The 13,945-nt window shown below is 53.5% G+C and overlaps 1 protein-coding gene across 1 annotated transcript; it reads left to right on the top strand.

The window, feature by feature from the left end:
- The first annotated feature begins 902 nt into the window (after positions 1-902).
- LOC140913667 (uncharacterized) lies at positions 903-11,461 on the top strand. The gene is given in 6 exon segments (XM_073350442.1): positions 903-1,031; positions 1,554-1,683; positions 6,569-6,685; positions 9,854-11,085; positions 11,088-11,166; positions 11,169-11,461. Coding segments are annotated over 6 exon segments (1,647 nt in total). The 5' UTR covers positions 903-1,007; the 3' UTR covers positions 11,234-11,461.
- Positions 11,462-13,945: the final 2,484 nt, after the last annotated feature.

A 13,945-nucleotide genomic window follows, 5' to 3' on the forward strand; every position in this document is an offset into this window, starting at 1 on the left:
AGAGGACAGGTCCAGTGGAGAAAGGATAAGAATGGGAGAGACACTACCCCACAAACCAGCATCCTCTTCTCCACCAGCCAGGGATGGTGCTGGCCTTGGGCTCACAGAGGTTAGGGGGTGCTGGGGTTAGGGGCAACAGGGTCAGTGGTAGTGGTCAAGGCTGGGCTCTGTAGCGCCTCCTCTGGCTCGGGCTGTGTCACACACAGCATCTGTATGGGGCAGCTGCCCTCCCCATGGTGCTGGGCAGGGACATGGGCGTGAGCTCCGGAAACACACACACTACAGCCATGTGAGAGCTCCGGGAACCACAGGGGCTAGAATTAGGGGTGCTATGACACCCCCTGGTTTGAAGTGGTTTCCAATACATACAGGGGTCACGGTTTGGTTCACTGGCTCTCAGCAGCCCCCCAATACAAACTGCTCCAGTCCCGCCCCTTGCCTGTATCGCGCACAGACACAGGGCGAGCGCTGCTCACACACCCACCACACACAGCCTGGGGTGTGATCTCCTGTGACACACGCACCAACACCGCATAGCCGAGCAACACACACGACACAGCCCGACCCGTGTGTTACTGCGACACTCCCACGCTGCACAGCCTGGCCGGGGCCCTCTTGTACCCACTAGTCCCCGCCCCCCTCCCAGAGCCGGGAGAGGACCCAGGAGCCCGGGGTCCCAGCCCCCCGCAGCCAGCTCCCCACGGCACAGCGGGGCCCCGCTCCCAGCTCCCCACGACCACGCTGGGGTCTCCCCGGGCTGCTGGAGCTAGCGGCGCAGGCGCCGGGCCCTTGCAGCCGGGGCGGGCGGGCAGCAAATCACAGCTGGAGACTGCGCGTCCCACAGCGCCCAGCGAGGGGGGCGGGGCCAGCCGGGACACCTGGGTCCTAGCCGGGCAGGGCGGGTCCCAGCTGCAGCCCCAGGTCGCTGGGGAGGGAGGCACCAGCCGCGGGGCGGGAGGTCGCTGCCCGGGCGGAGGACGCGGCCGGGGCCGGAGCCGAGCCCGGCGATGGCTGCAGCGGGGCCGGCGCAGGTAGGACGCGGGGCGGGGACTCCCCGGCCGGGCACTGGCTGGTCCCGGCTGGGGCCGAGCGGGGCCGGGACCGGGTCCCTCCCGCGCTAGTGACCCCGGGGCTGGGGGCTGCCGCAGCCGGAGCGCTGGGGCTGGGGAGCGGCGCTGGGGGCCCCGGGCCGGGCGGACACGCGGAGCCGGGCCGAGGAGCCCCGAGGCGGCCGAGCCGGGGGCGGGAGCGGGGCCGAGCCCAGGCCTGGGGCGGAGGCGGGGACTCCGGCCGGGGGAGGAGCCTGGTCCCTGCCCTGGGATTCGGGCCCCTCCCAGCGCCCCGCCCCAGAGCCCCGTGGGGAGCCGAGGGCGACTCCTGTCGCCGGCCAGCGGGGCCCGAGTCCCCGGGGGGCTGTGCGGGGGGGTCTCCCTGGGTCACAGCTGCTGGGCTGGGGGTTCCCCGGGAGCCGCTGCCCTCGAACCCGCGTCCCCTGCGGAGAGCCCGGGCTGGGGCTGGCGCGGAGGGTGCTGAGTGTGTAACGCTTGTGCCAGCAGCTGCGGGTGGCGTTTGAGGAGGTGGCTCTGTATTTCACCCGGGAGGAGTGGGAGCTCTTGTCCCGGCCAGAGAAGCAGCTGTACCGGGACCAGATGCTGAGGAATTACCGGGCCCTCGTTTTCCTTGGTAAGGACCAATTTCCCTTCTTTTAGGGTATATCTACGCTATGAAATTAGGTCGAATATATAGAAGTCGTTTTTTTAGACATCATTTTTATATAGTCGATTGTGTGTGTCCCCACACAAAATGCTCTAAGTGCATTAACTTGGCGGAGTGTTTCCACAGTACCGAGGCTAGAGTCGACTTCCGGAGTGTTGCACTGTGGGTAGGTATCCCACAGTTCCCGTAGTCTCCGCTGCCCATTGGAATTCTGTATTGAGATCCCAGTGCCTGATGGGGCAAAAAACATTGTCGCGGATGGTTCTGGGTACATGTCGTCAGGCCCTCCTTCTCTCCATGAAAGCAACGGCAGACAATCATTTTGCGCCTTTTTTCCTGAGTTACCTGTGCAGACACCATACCACGGCAAGCATGGAGCCCACTCAGATCACTTTGGCAATTAGGAGCACATTAAACACCACACGCATTATGCAGCAGTATATGCAGCACCAGAACCTGGCATAGTGAAACTGGGCGAGTAGGCAACGTCAGCGCGGTGATGAGGACATGGACACAGACTTCTCTCAAAGCACGGGCCCTGACAATGTGGGCATCGTGGTGCTAATGGGGCAGGTTCATGCCGTGGAACGCCGATTCTGGGCCCGGGAAACAAGCACAGACTCGTGGGACCGCATAGTGTTGCAGATCTGGGACGATTCCCAGTGGCTGCGAAACTTTCACATGCGTAAGGGCACTTTCATGGAACTTTGTGACTTGCTTTCCCCTGCCCTGAGGCTCAAGAATACCAAGATGAGAGCAGCGCTCACAGTTGAAAAGCGAGTGGCAATAACCCTGTGGAAGCTTGCAACGCCAGACAGCTACCGGTCAGCTGGGAATCAATTTTGGAGTGGGCAAATCTACTGTGCGGGTTGCTGTGATGCAAGTAGACAACATAATCAAAGATCTGCTGATATTGAGGGTAGTGATCCTGGGAAATGTGCAGGTCATAGTGGATGGCTTTGCTGCAATGGGATTCCCTAAGTGTGGTGGGGCCATAGACGGAACCCATATCCCTATCTTGGCACCGGAGCACCAAGCCGCCGAGTACATAAACCGCAAGGGGTACTTTTCGATAGTGCTGCAAGCTCTGGTGGATCACAAGGGACGTTCCACCAACATCAACGTGGGATGGCCGGGAAAGGTACATGATGCTTGCACCTTCAGGAACTCTGTTCTGTTTCAAAAGCTGCAGGAAGGGACTTTCTTCCCAGACCAGAAAATAACTGTTGGGGATGTTGAAATGCCTATAGTTATCCTTGGGGACCCAGCCTACCCCTTAATGCCATGGCTCATGAAGCTGTACACAGGCAGCCTGGACAGTAGTCAGGAGTTGTTCAACTACAGGCTGAGCAAGTGCAGAATGTGGATTTGGACGTTTAAAAGTGTGCTGGTGCAGTTTACTGACTCGGTTAGACCTCAGCGAAACCAATATTCCCACTGTTATTACTGCTTGCTGTGCGCTCTACAATATCTGTGAGAGTAAGGGGGAGATGTTTATGGCAGGGTGGGAGGTTGAGGCAAATCTCCTGGCCGCTGGTTAAGCGCGGCCAGACACCAGGGCGGTTAGAAGAGCACAGGAGGGCACGGTGTGCATCAGGGAAGCTTTGAAAACCAGTTTCATGACTGGCCAGGCTATGGTGTGAAAGTTCTGTTTGTTTCTCCTTGATGAAACCCCCCCACCCCTTGGTTCACTCTACTTCCCTGTAAGCTAACCACCCTCCCCTCCTCCCTTTGATCACCGCTTGCAGAGGCAATAAAGTCATTGTTGCTTCACATTCATGCATTCTTTATTAATATCTGCCAAGGTAGCCCGGGAGGGGTGGTGGAGGAGAGAAGCAGCGGAAGGGGTGGTGGAGGTGGGAAGGACAAGGCCACACAGCACTTTAAAAGTTTAAAACTTATTGAATGCCAGCCTTCTGTTGCTTGGGCAATCCTCTGGGGTGGAGTGGCTGCGTGGCTGGAGGCCCCCACACCGCATTCTTGGGCGTCTGGGTGAGGAGGCTATGGAACTTGGGGAGGAGGGTGGTTGGTTACACAGGAGCTATAGCGGCAGTCTGTGCTCCAGCTGCCTGTCCGGCAGCTCAACCATATGCTGGAGCATATTGGTTTGATCCTCCAGCAGCCTCAGCATTGAATTCTGCCTCCTCTTATCATGCTGCCGCCACCTTTCAGCTTCAGCCCTCTCTTCAGCCCGCCACCTCTCCTCCCGGTCATTTTGTGCTTTCCTGCACTCTGACATCGTCTGCCTCCACGCATTCGTCTGTGCTCTGTCAGTGTGGGAGGACAGCATGAGCTCAGGGAACATTTCATTGCGAGTGCGTTTTTTTTCACCTTCTAATCTTCACTAGCCTCTGGGAAGGAGAAGATCCTGTGATCCTTGAAATACATGCAGCTGGTGGAGGGAAAAAAAAGGGACAGTGGTATTTAAAAAGACACATTTTATAGAACAATGGGTACACTCTTTCACAGTAAACCTTGCTATTAATATTACATACATAGTACATGTGCTTTCGTTCCAAGGTCGCATTTTGCCTCCCCCCACCACATGGCTAGCTCCTCCCCGTGGCTAAGAGCAGGGAACATTTCTGTTCAGCCAAAGGCAAACAGCCCAGCAGAAACGGGCACCTCTGAATGTTCACTTAAGAAAAGCACCCTATCTCAACCAGGTGACCATGAATGATTTCACTCTCCTGAGGATAACACAGAGAGATAAAGAACGGATGTTATTTGAACGCCAGCAAACATACACTGCAATGCTTTGTTCTACAATGATTCCCAAGTACGTGCTACTGGCCTGGTGTGGTAAAGTGTCCTACCATGGTGGACGGAATAAGGCTGCCCTCCCCAGAAACCTTTTGCAAAGGCTTTGGGAGTACATCCAGGAGAGCCGCGAATGCCAGGGCAAAGTAATCCTTTCACATGCTTGCTTTTAAACCATGTATATTCTTTTAAAAGGTACACTCACCAGAGGTCCTTCTCTGCCTGGTGGTTCCAGGAGGCAGCCTTGGGTGGGTTTGGGGGTACTGGCTCCAGGTCCAGGGTGAGAAACAGTTCCTGGCTGTCAGGAAAACCGGTTTCTCCGCTTGCTTGTTGTGAGCTATCTACAACATCATCATCATTATCATCTTCCTCATCCCCAAAACCTGCTTCCTTGTTGCCTCCATCTCCATTGAAGGAGTCAAACAACATGGCTGGGGTAGTGGTGGCTGAACCCCCTAAAATGGCATGCAGCTCATCATAGAAGCGGCATGTTTGGGGCTCTGACCCGGAGTGGCCATTCGCCTCTCTGGTTTTCTGGTAGGCTTGCCTCAGCTCCTTAAGTTTCACGCGGCACTGCTTCGCATCCCTGTTATGGCCTCTATCCTTCATGCCCTGGGAGATTTTGACAAATGTTTTGGTATTTCGAAAACTGGAACGTAGTTCTGATAGCATGGATTCCTCTCCCCACACAGCAATCAGATCCCGTACCTCCCGTTCGGTCCATGCTGGAGCTCTTTTGCGATTCTGGGACTCCATCATGGTAACCTCTGCTGATGAGCTCTGCACTCACCTGCAGCTTGCCACGCTGGCCAAACAGGAAGTTGAAATTCAAAAGTTCACGGGCCTTTTCCTGTCTACCTGGCCAGTGCATCTGAGTTGAGAGTGCTGTCCAGAGCGGTCACAACGGAGCACTCTGGGATAGCTCCCGGAGGCCAATACCATCTAATTACGTCCACAGTACCCCAAATTCGACCCCGCAAGGCCAATTTCAGTGCTAATCCCCTTGTCGGGGGTGGAGTAAAGAAATCAATTTTAAGAGCCCTTTAAGTTGAAAAACGGGCTTCGTCTTAGTCACAGCTGTGAAATGTCGGGTTCCTTCAAGGTCTCTGCTGCCATGTGCTACCCAGCAGCGAAATGGTGGTAAATAGCAGCCTGTTTCAGGCCGGCTTCCTGTTGAAGGACAACTCAGGACTACAGAGCCTGGGGCTAATCTCTGCGTAACTTGTTTATTACGTACCTCAGTCCTGACACAGCGGTGGTAGCAAACAGCACGTGTGCAACAACCTTTTCCAGGAATCCCAGCCCAGCCACTGAGAGCAGCAACTCTTCCTTAAGAACTGACTCTAGTTAGACAAATAAGGCAGGGAGAAAACTCTCCTGTTTCTTGTAACAGCTCCCCATCTTCTCCAAAAGAATGAACAGCGTAGTAAATTTAACAACCTTACAGTTGAACAATGCTGCATCCTTAGCAAAAGAATTGATAGGTCTGTGTAATGGCACCACATGTCGACACCTGCCATGACTCAGCCCCCCCAAAATATGGAGAAGGATCATAGACATTGCTGCTTCAGAGTACAAACTGAACTTGCCTGGTGGGAGACGGGAAGAAATCTCTTCTAAGGAAGTTTCAGTGGGGTAGCTGTGTTAGTCTGTTTCAGCAAAAACAACGAGAAGTCCTGTGGCAACTTAAAGACTAACACATTTATTTGGGCATGAGCTATTGTGGGCTGGAACCATTTCATCAGATGCACGAAGTGGAAACTTAAGTGGGCAGCTATATATATACACACATGCAAAGATGGGTGTGTTACGTTACTATGCTTATGCCCAAATAAATGTGTTAATCTTCAAGGTGCCACAGGACTCCTTGTTGTTTCTTCTAGGGAAGGTTTATTTCATTATTCTCCTGCCTGGGATCTCTTGCACTTTCGTCTGAAGCAGCGACCGAGAGCAGTGTTCCGTTGTGCTAGGTGCTGCACAACCATACGCTGATCGAGATCGGGGCCTTGTTGTGCTGGGCTGCACCAACGTATCACTGAGTCACTGCCCCCAATGCTTCAGTAATAAAACTGATTCTTTCCCCCCCAAACAGGCTCTTCAGGTTCCACACCGGACTTAATCCACCGGATTGAGGTAGGGGAGGCAGAGCTCTGGATCCGGGATGCCGAGGACTCCAGGGAAAGCTCCGGGCCTGAGAGCCCCTCCCCAGGTGAGTCAGATTGGAAGAGACCTCAGGAGGTCATCTAGTTCAATCCCCTGCTCACAGCAGGACCGACACCAACTAAACCAACTTTGTCAAGCCGGGCCTTAAAAACCTCTACGGATGGAGATTTTACCACCTCCCTAGGTAACCCATTCCAGTTCTTCACCACCCTCCTAGTGAAATAGTGTTTCCTAATATCCAACCTAGACCTCCCCCACTGCAACTTGAGACCATTGCTCCTTGTTCTGTCATCTGCCACCACTGAGAACAGCCGAGCTCCATCCTCTCTGGAACCCCACTTCAGGTAGTTGAAAGCTGCTATCAAATCCCCCTCACTCTTCTCTTCTGCAGAATAAACAAGCCCAGTCCACTCAGCCTCTCCTCGTAAGTCATGTGCTCCAGCCCCCGATCATTTTCATTGCCTTCCTCTAGACGCTCTCCAGTTTGTCTCAAGACAGGATCAATCACGTAGGAAGAGTGCGAGGTCATGCCTAGGCGGAGGACGCCATTTTGTAGAGCAGCTCTCTGGCTCTTGTAGTGCTTCACTGTAATGCTCTAAAACTGCCCCGGGTTCCAGGCAGCTGCTGCTGGGGGCGCGGACGCACGTGGGGTCCAGAGGAAATCGTCCTGAGTGGCACAACTTGGAGTACCCTGGTGTATGGGCAGGGTGTGAGGGAGGGGGGTGGAATGACCTTTGTCACATCCCCTCTCCTCCTGCTCTCTCAGTGGCACAAAATCATTGTCACTTACATTGCTTCAGTGTCCATGCTTAGCACAGTCCTCAGCCTGAACGGGGTCTGTGACTGTCTGTAGCTCAAAGGCCTGCCGGGTAGCAGTCATTCACCCCTTCCAGCTCAGCAGTGCCATGGATCAGGTTGTAAAACAAGACAAAAAATGTTTTTTGAGGTTACCTCACACAAACCCTGAGTAACTTGGCATCCCCTCAATCCCCTTCCCTCACCCCCCCGAAAAAAAAATTCCCACCCTTCTTAAGTATTTTAGTTTAGATTTAGTTTTGCACAAAGAATTAAACAAACGTCAAGCCGAGGAATAAGCTACGTTGTGCTAAGCAGCTACCTGCGTCCACAGGAGGGGATTGTAGCCCCTCAACTGAACTATATTGAAACCAGTCTTGTTAAAACAGCACAAACACTGAGGAACAGGCCTCCTGCTATAAAACAGGAGAAAGTGAAGAACCAGCACCGTGTAAATAAAAACCTCTGTTTGAAATGAAACCAAAATCAGTTTGAAAACAAACCATGGACCCTGTTTCAACTGCATGAGCACCGAGGGACCCTAGTCCTGGGTCAGGGCACTGCCTGGATCCTGGGCAGTTTACGCATAAAACAAGACCCAAGAGGCGCATGGCACACATGGGAGCAGGTGCTAGGCACTGCACAAACAACATAGGATAGAACCAACATGAGTCAGGCTGCAGATTTTCACAGCATTTTGTCTCAAAAATTACAGAGCAGTTTGAATACATTTAGTTAAAGTCACAGGTCACAAAATTTACTGTGACTGCTTGAAGATTTTTAATAAAAGCTACCCCCCTCCTCGCCCTGCCCAGAGGCACTTGCCACCCAAAGAAGCATGCTCCCTGCAGCACTGCCTAATCCTAGCCCGGGACAGAATGGTTGGTGTTAGAGAGCTTATTCCTTCACCCTCTCACTTCCCTGGTCCTTCTTGCATGAACAGAGAGCAACAATATCCGAAGGTGCAAACAATTCGATGTTTACTGGGGTGAACTTCCAGCAAGCTTAAATAGAAGTTCCTTCTTCCTTATTTTCGAATCCCAATTTACTTCCTCTTTGCCCCTAATTTATATAGTAATATTCTCAGCTATACCTTAACCAATCATTTTACTGAAATCTATCTAACCAATCCGAACATATTGTAACATAATTTTCTAACCAATTATATGTCACTACCCTAATTAACTTACACCTAGCAAAATTAATTATACGGCAGACAGAAAGAATTAAAGAACCAGACAGATTAACAATAGAAAAGTGGGGCCCTAAAGATAAAACATACAGAAATGAGGGTTTCACAACCATTGAGAAGTGATTTCTTGCCAGACAGGATGCTATCAAACTAAATTTTCTTTAACCATCTTTCTCAGGTGGTGAAAGGAATACAATCCTGTGCTAATAATCCCTAACAGCCCAATAGCACCTTATTTCAATGTGACTAGTTTGGAATGTGAGGGTGTGACCGGTCGCTTCCCAGCTTATGGCTGCCTCTGCTGCGTAGCCAAAGGCCTTAGCTTAAGAACAGGGCCTCAGACTGTCACAGTGAGAGAAAAAAGAACAAGGAGGACTTGTGGCATCTTAGAGACTAACAAATGTATTTGAGCATAAGCTTTCACGGGCTAAAACCCACTTCATCGGATGCATGCAGTGGAAAATACAGTAGGAAGATACATATACACACAGAGAACATGAAACACTGGGTGTTGCCATACACTCTATAACCAGAGTGATCAATTAAGGTGAGCTATTGTCAGCAGGAGAAAAAAACCTTTTGTTGTGATAATCCGGATGGCCCATTTCCAACAGTTGACAAGAAGGTGTGAGTGACAGTAGGGGGGAAAATAAGCATGGGGAAATAGTGTTAGTTTGTGTAATGACCAATCCACTCCCAGTCTTTATTCAAGCCTAATTTAATGGTGTCTAGTTTGCAAATTAATTCCAATTCAGTGTCTCTCGTTGGAGTCTGTTTTTGAAGTTTTTTGTGAGAGAAGACCATTACACAGATTCTTTCTTTTATACCTCTATAACTAGCTAAATGATAAACATAGACCTAAATTCTTAAAGTCTAGGCCTTTACAGGCAGGCCTGCGTATCTGTATCCTAACAGTTGGGGTGGGCTGGAGTGGATGTGGGTGGCAATGCCATTCACTGAAGTTTGGTCCTTTCCCCTACCATCATGACTGGGGTGTGGGGCAAATCTGAGTGGCACTGTAACCCCGCAGGCCAGGTCTCAATATCTGGAGCAAGGTGTTGGGTCCAGCCTTGTGGGAGAGGAACCGCCATTGCAGGCAGAGGTGCAAATCCCAAAAACCGTCACCTGGAAATGGGGAAATTGTTCCATCCGTGACATTTTTCCTTCCTTGGCAAACCTGCATCCCTAATGATGAGCTAACACCAGAATGGCCTCTGCTCTCTCCAGCAGGGCACGGGATCCCGGGAGAAATGAGGGGACAGTCTGAATGCGGGGAGAGCACAGAAAGAGAGCAGGATCCCACAGTCCACACGGGGATCAGTATGCTGGATACAGTTCATCTCCTGGGTAGCCTCAGCCAGAGACTCCCCACGGGCCGGTGTCCCCACCGCTGCATCGACTGCGGCAAGAGGTTCAGCAACCCCTCCGCACTGACCCAGCAGCAGCGCATGCCCACTGGGGAGCAGCCGTATTGCTGCGCCAACTCTGGTCAGAGGCTCAGCAACGCCAGCACACTGACCCAGAATCAGCGCATGCACATCAGGGAGCAGCCGCATCGCTGTGCTGATTGTAACAAGAGTTTTGCACACAGCTCAAAGCTGAGAGTACATCAGCGCACGCACACTGGGGAGCGGCCGTATCGCTGTGCTGAGTGTGGCAAGGGCTTTGCACAGGTCTCGGATCTGAGATCACACCAGCACACGCACACCGGGGAGCGGCCGCACCGCTGCGCTGAGTGCGGCAAGGGCTTTGCATCGAGCTCAAATCTGAGCAGACACCAGCTCACGCACACTGGGGAGCGGCCGTATTGCTGTGCTGACTGTGGCAAGGGCTTTGCGCAGCTTGCACACCTGAGAAGACACCAGCGCGCACACAGCGGGGAGCGGCCGCATCGCTGCGCTGATTGTGGCAGGAGCTTTGCAGAGAGCTCAAAGCTGAGAACACACCGGCGCGCACACACCGGGGAGCGGCCGTACCGCTGCGCTGACTGCGGAAAGGGCTATGCACAGATCGCACACCTGAGAACACACCAGCGCACCCACACCGGGGAGCGGCCGTACTGCTGCACCGACTGTGGGAGGAGCTTTGCGACAAGCTCAACGCTGAGAATACACCAGCGTCTGCACACCGGGGAGCGGCCGCATCACTGCACCGACTGCGGCAAGGACTTTGCACAGAGCTCAACCCTGAGAATGCACCAGCGAACGCACACCGGGGAGCGGCCGCACCACTGCGCTGACTGCGGCAAGAGCTTTGCAGAGAGCTCAAAGCTGAGAATACACCAGCGCGCGCACACAGGGGAACGGCCGTACCGCTGCACGGACTGCGGAAAGGGCTATGCACAGATCGCACACCTGAGAATACACCAGCGCACGCACACCGGGGAGCGGCCGTACCGCTGCGACGATTGCAGCAAAAGCTTTACCAATGCCAGTGCACTGACCAAACATCAGCGCACACACCCGCGCACACTGGGGAGCAGCTGCACCGCTGTGCCAACTGTGGTAAGAAGTTCAACGATGCCAACAAGCTGACCCAGCACCAGTGCACACCGGGGAACGGCCATTCCAATGCACTGTCTGCAGAAAGCACTTTGCACAGAGCTAATACCTGAGAATACACCAACGCATTCACAGCGGGGAGCGGCTGTCCAGGTGTGCTGACTGTCGCAAATTCTTTGCTCACTTGGGCAACCTCACCTGGCACCAGTTGACTCACCAGTTGACTCGCCCTTCTGCCACCACCAGGGCCAAAGGGGCTTCTGGCAGCTGGCGGGCCTGGCACAGTGCCAGCAGAATCAGACCAGGGCGTGGTCCTGTCCCCATGATGCCCAGCAGAGACTGTGTGGGGCAGGGAAGGGGACTTGACTAAGCAGCGTGGGGAAGAGCAGAGAAGTGGGGGGATTTTAGAGTAGATGGTCACAACCTACTCCATTAGGGGCCCCCTGCATCTAGGTGGGATCCAGCCAGGGGTCTCCCTGTCAAACTCCCCACAACACATATAGCTGTGAGGCAGCCAGGACAATTCCCCCTCCCTCCATCTAGATGGGACTGAATCAGGAACTTCCCCCCACAGCTCCCTCTGTTTTAGCCAAGGGGTGACTCTTAGGTGACATCTGGAGCTGGGATTTGCTGTCCTTTCTCAGCATAGATTGATGTCTGATCTAAGGCCTGACTGACCATGAGACCTGATGAACCGTGTGACTGGCAGGTGCACAGAAAGAGTTTTGCATTACTCCTTGGGGAATTCTATGCCAAAAAAAATAAATAAATAAATTCTGCACACCATATTTTAAAATTTTGCATATTTTATTTGTAAACATAACACAATATAATCACACTAGTGTCAATTATTTTGGTAATTTATTTCAAACTACCTATCAGCAACTATGTTTGCAACAGTACAAACAACAGATGACAAAAAAGATTCAGGAAGTGATTTTTCACAAATAGATTCCTTACTAGGCCCTTTAACACAGAACTTTGAGTATTAATTCATTTAAACTACACTGTCAAAATGTATTTCCTGCACCCCTCAGAAGCAGTGCAAAGGCTTGGGGGATCCAGGAGTAATGGAGAAGCTGAGGGAGAGGGAAGTAATTGCTGGGAAGGAGCCTGGAGTGAATTTTGAGAGTTGTTGGGGGTGGGTGGGGGAAGTATGGAAGAGGGGGATTTGTTGGGAGAGGGGAAGAGTGATTGATAGAGACTGGGGAATCCTCCCGTATGGAACCCTGGCTCACCCTTGGCCTCTCCCATTGATTCATGCACACCTGCCCGCTGTCCCTGTGTGTCCCTGCCTCCCCACACCCCCGTGTATCCCTGCCCCCTCTTTTACCCCCATGTGTCCCTGCGCCCCCACTTGCATTCTGCTCCTACCTCAGTGTTACCTCACTAGCTCCTGTGACCCCCCCTCACCCCGCCCAGGGACCCCTGTATGCCCCATTCTGTCCATCTCCCCCATACTCCTTGCCTCCACACCTGAGCCCATGGGCAGAGAACTGTGAAGTATCCTCTGACCCCCTCCCTCTGTGGCTGGCTGCTCCAGCTGTAAGCCAGCTGCCCTCTCTTCTGGTGTCACAGCAGCCCCCAGGGGGGGAAAGGTGTAATTGCAGCGCTGCTCCATCAAAATAAATTATTCTGGGGTGAAAAATAACTTGTGGGGCACATGAAGTTTGTGCTTGCGCAGTGGTGCAGAATTCCTCCGTGAGTATCGCATGTGAAGTGACGTCACACATGTAATCATTGACGTGTAGGGAAGTGTCAAGCCCTGGCACAGAGGTGCGTAGAGCTGTTCGTGTTCTTTCCTCAGCTGTTCACTCATGTTAGCCATGCCCACAGACTACGCAAATGAGTCAAATCCCTGTATATGTCTCTGGGATGAACTACTCTCCAAGGAGCCACCCAGGAGTGGAAAGAGACTTTCCATCAGAGACGGATTTGCAGTGAAACAGAGGGTGCCCTGGCACAGGGCCCCCCAACAACAGGGTACCCTAGGGCTGGGCAGTTGTGGGGGCGGAAGCTTGGTCCTCCTGGCTCCTGCTGCAGGCTCCACACCCACCAGCAGCCAAGCTCCCTCCTCCCCGCCTCCTCCCCAGAGCATGCCATGTTCCTGCCCCTCCCTCTCCCTCTTCCCTTCCCCCACCCTCCCAATGCTTCCCCTGCCGCCAAACAGCTGTTTGCTGGCCCTCAGGTCGCTCTGGGAAGGAGGGGAAGGAGTAGGGCTGCAGCACGCTCGGGGAGCAGGCGGAGAAGAGGTGGGGGAGGGGCCTTAGGGAAAGGGGTGGAATTGGGACAGGGTGGGGCCCCCACACTCCCCCTACACATACCCCCCCCAGCCCTCTGCCGTGAGCCGCTCAGGGCAGGGGGCTGGGAGCACCCCCACGACCCCAGCCCTAACTCTTGCACCCCCCTCACAAACCCCCAGCCCTCCCTGACTCCTGCACCCCCCACACATACCTAGCACCCCCAAACCCCATGCCCTGTCTCCAGCACCCCCCCCCCATCCCCAGCACCAAATGGGAGCTCCTGCACACACACACACACATTCCCACTTGCACTCCTCGCACCAAACGGGAGCTGCCCCCAGTCAGCGCTCCACACCCCAACCTCCTGCCCCAGCCCTGAGCCCCCTTCCCACACCCTAAGTCCTGGCCAGACCCCACACCCCCAACGGTTTTTTAAATTTTTTTTAATAAAGAGCTCTTAGCCAAAGCACTCTACAATCATTAGCTAATGGTACAAACAATATTTGGAAAGATCATGAAGTGGTCCGATGAGACCCTCCATGATCTTCAAGTGGTCTGTGGAAAAATAAATTAGA

This window comes from Lepidochelys kempii, chromosome 6, assembly GCF_965140265.1.
Source record: "Lepidochelys kempii isolate rLepKem1 chromosome 6, rLepKem1.hap2, whole genome shotgun sequence".
Taxonomy (NCBI): domain Eukaryota; kingdom Metazoa; phylum Chordata; order Testudines; family Cheloniidae; genus Lepidochelys; species Lepidochelys kempii.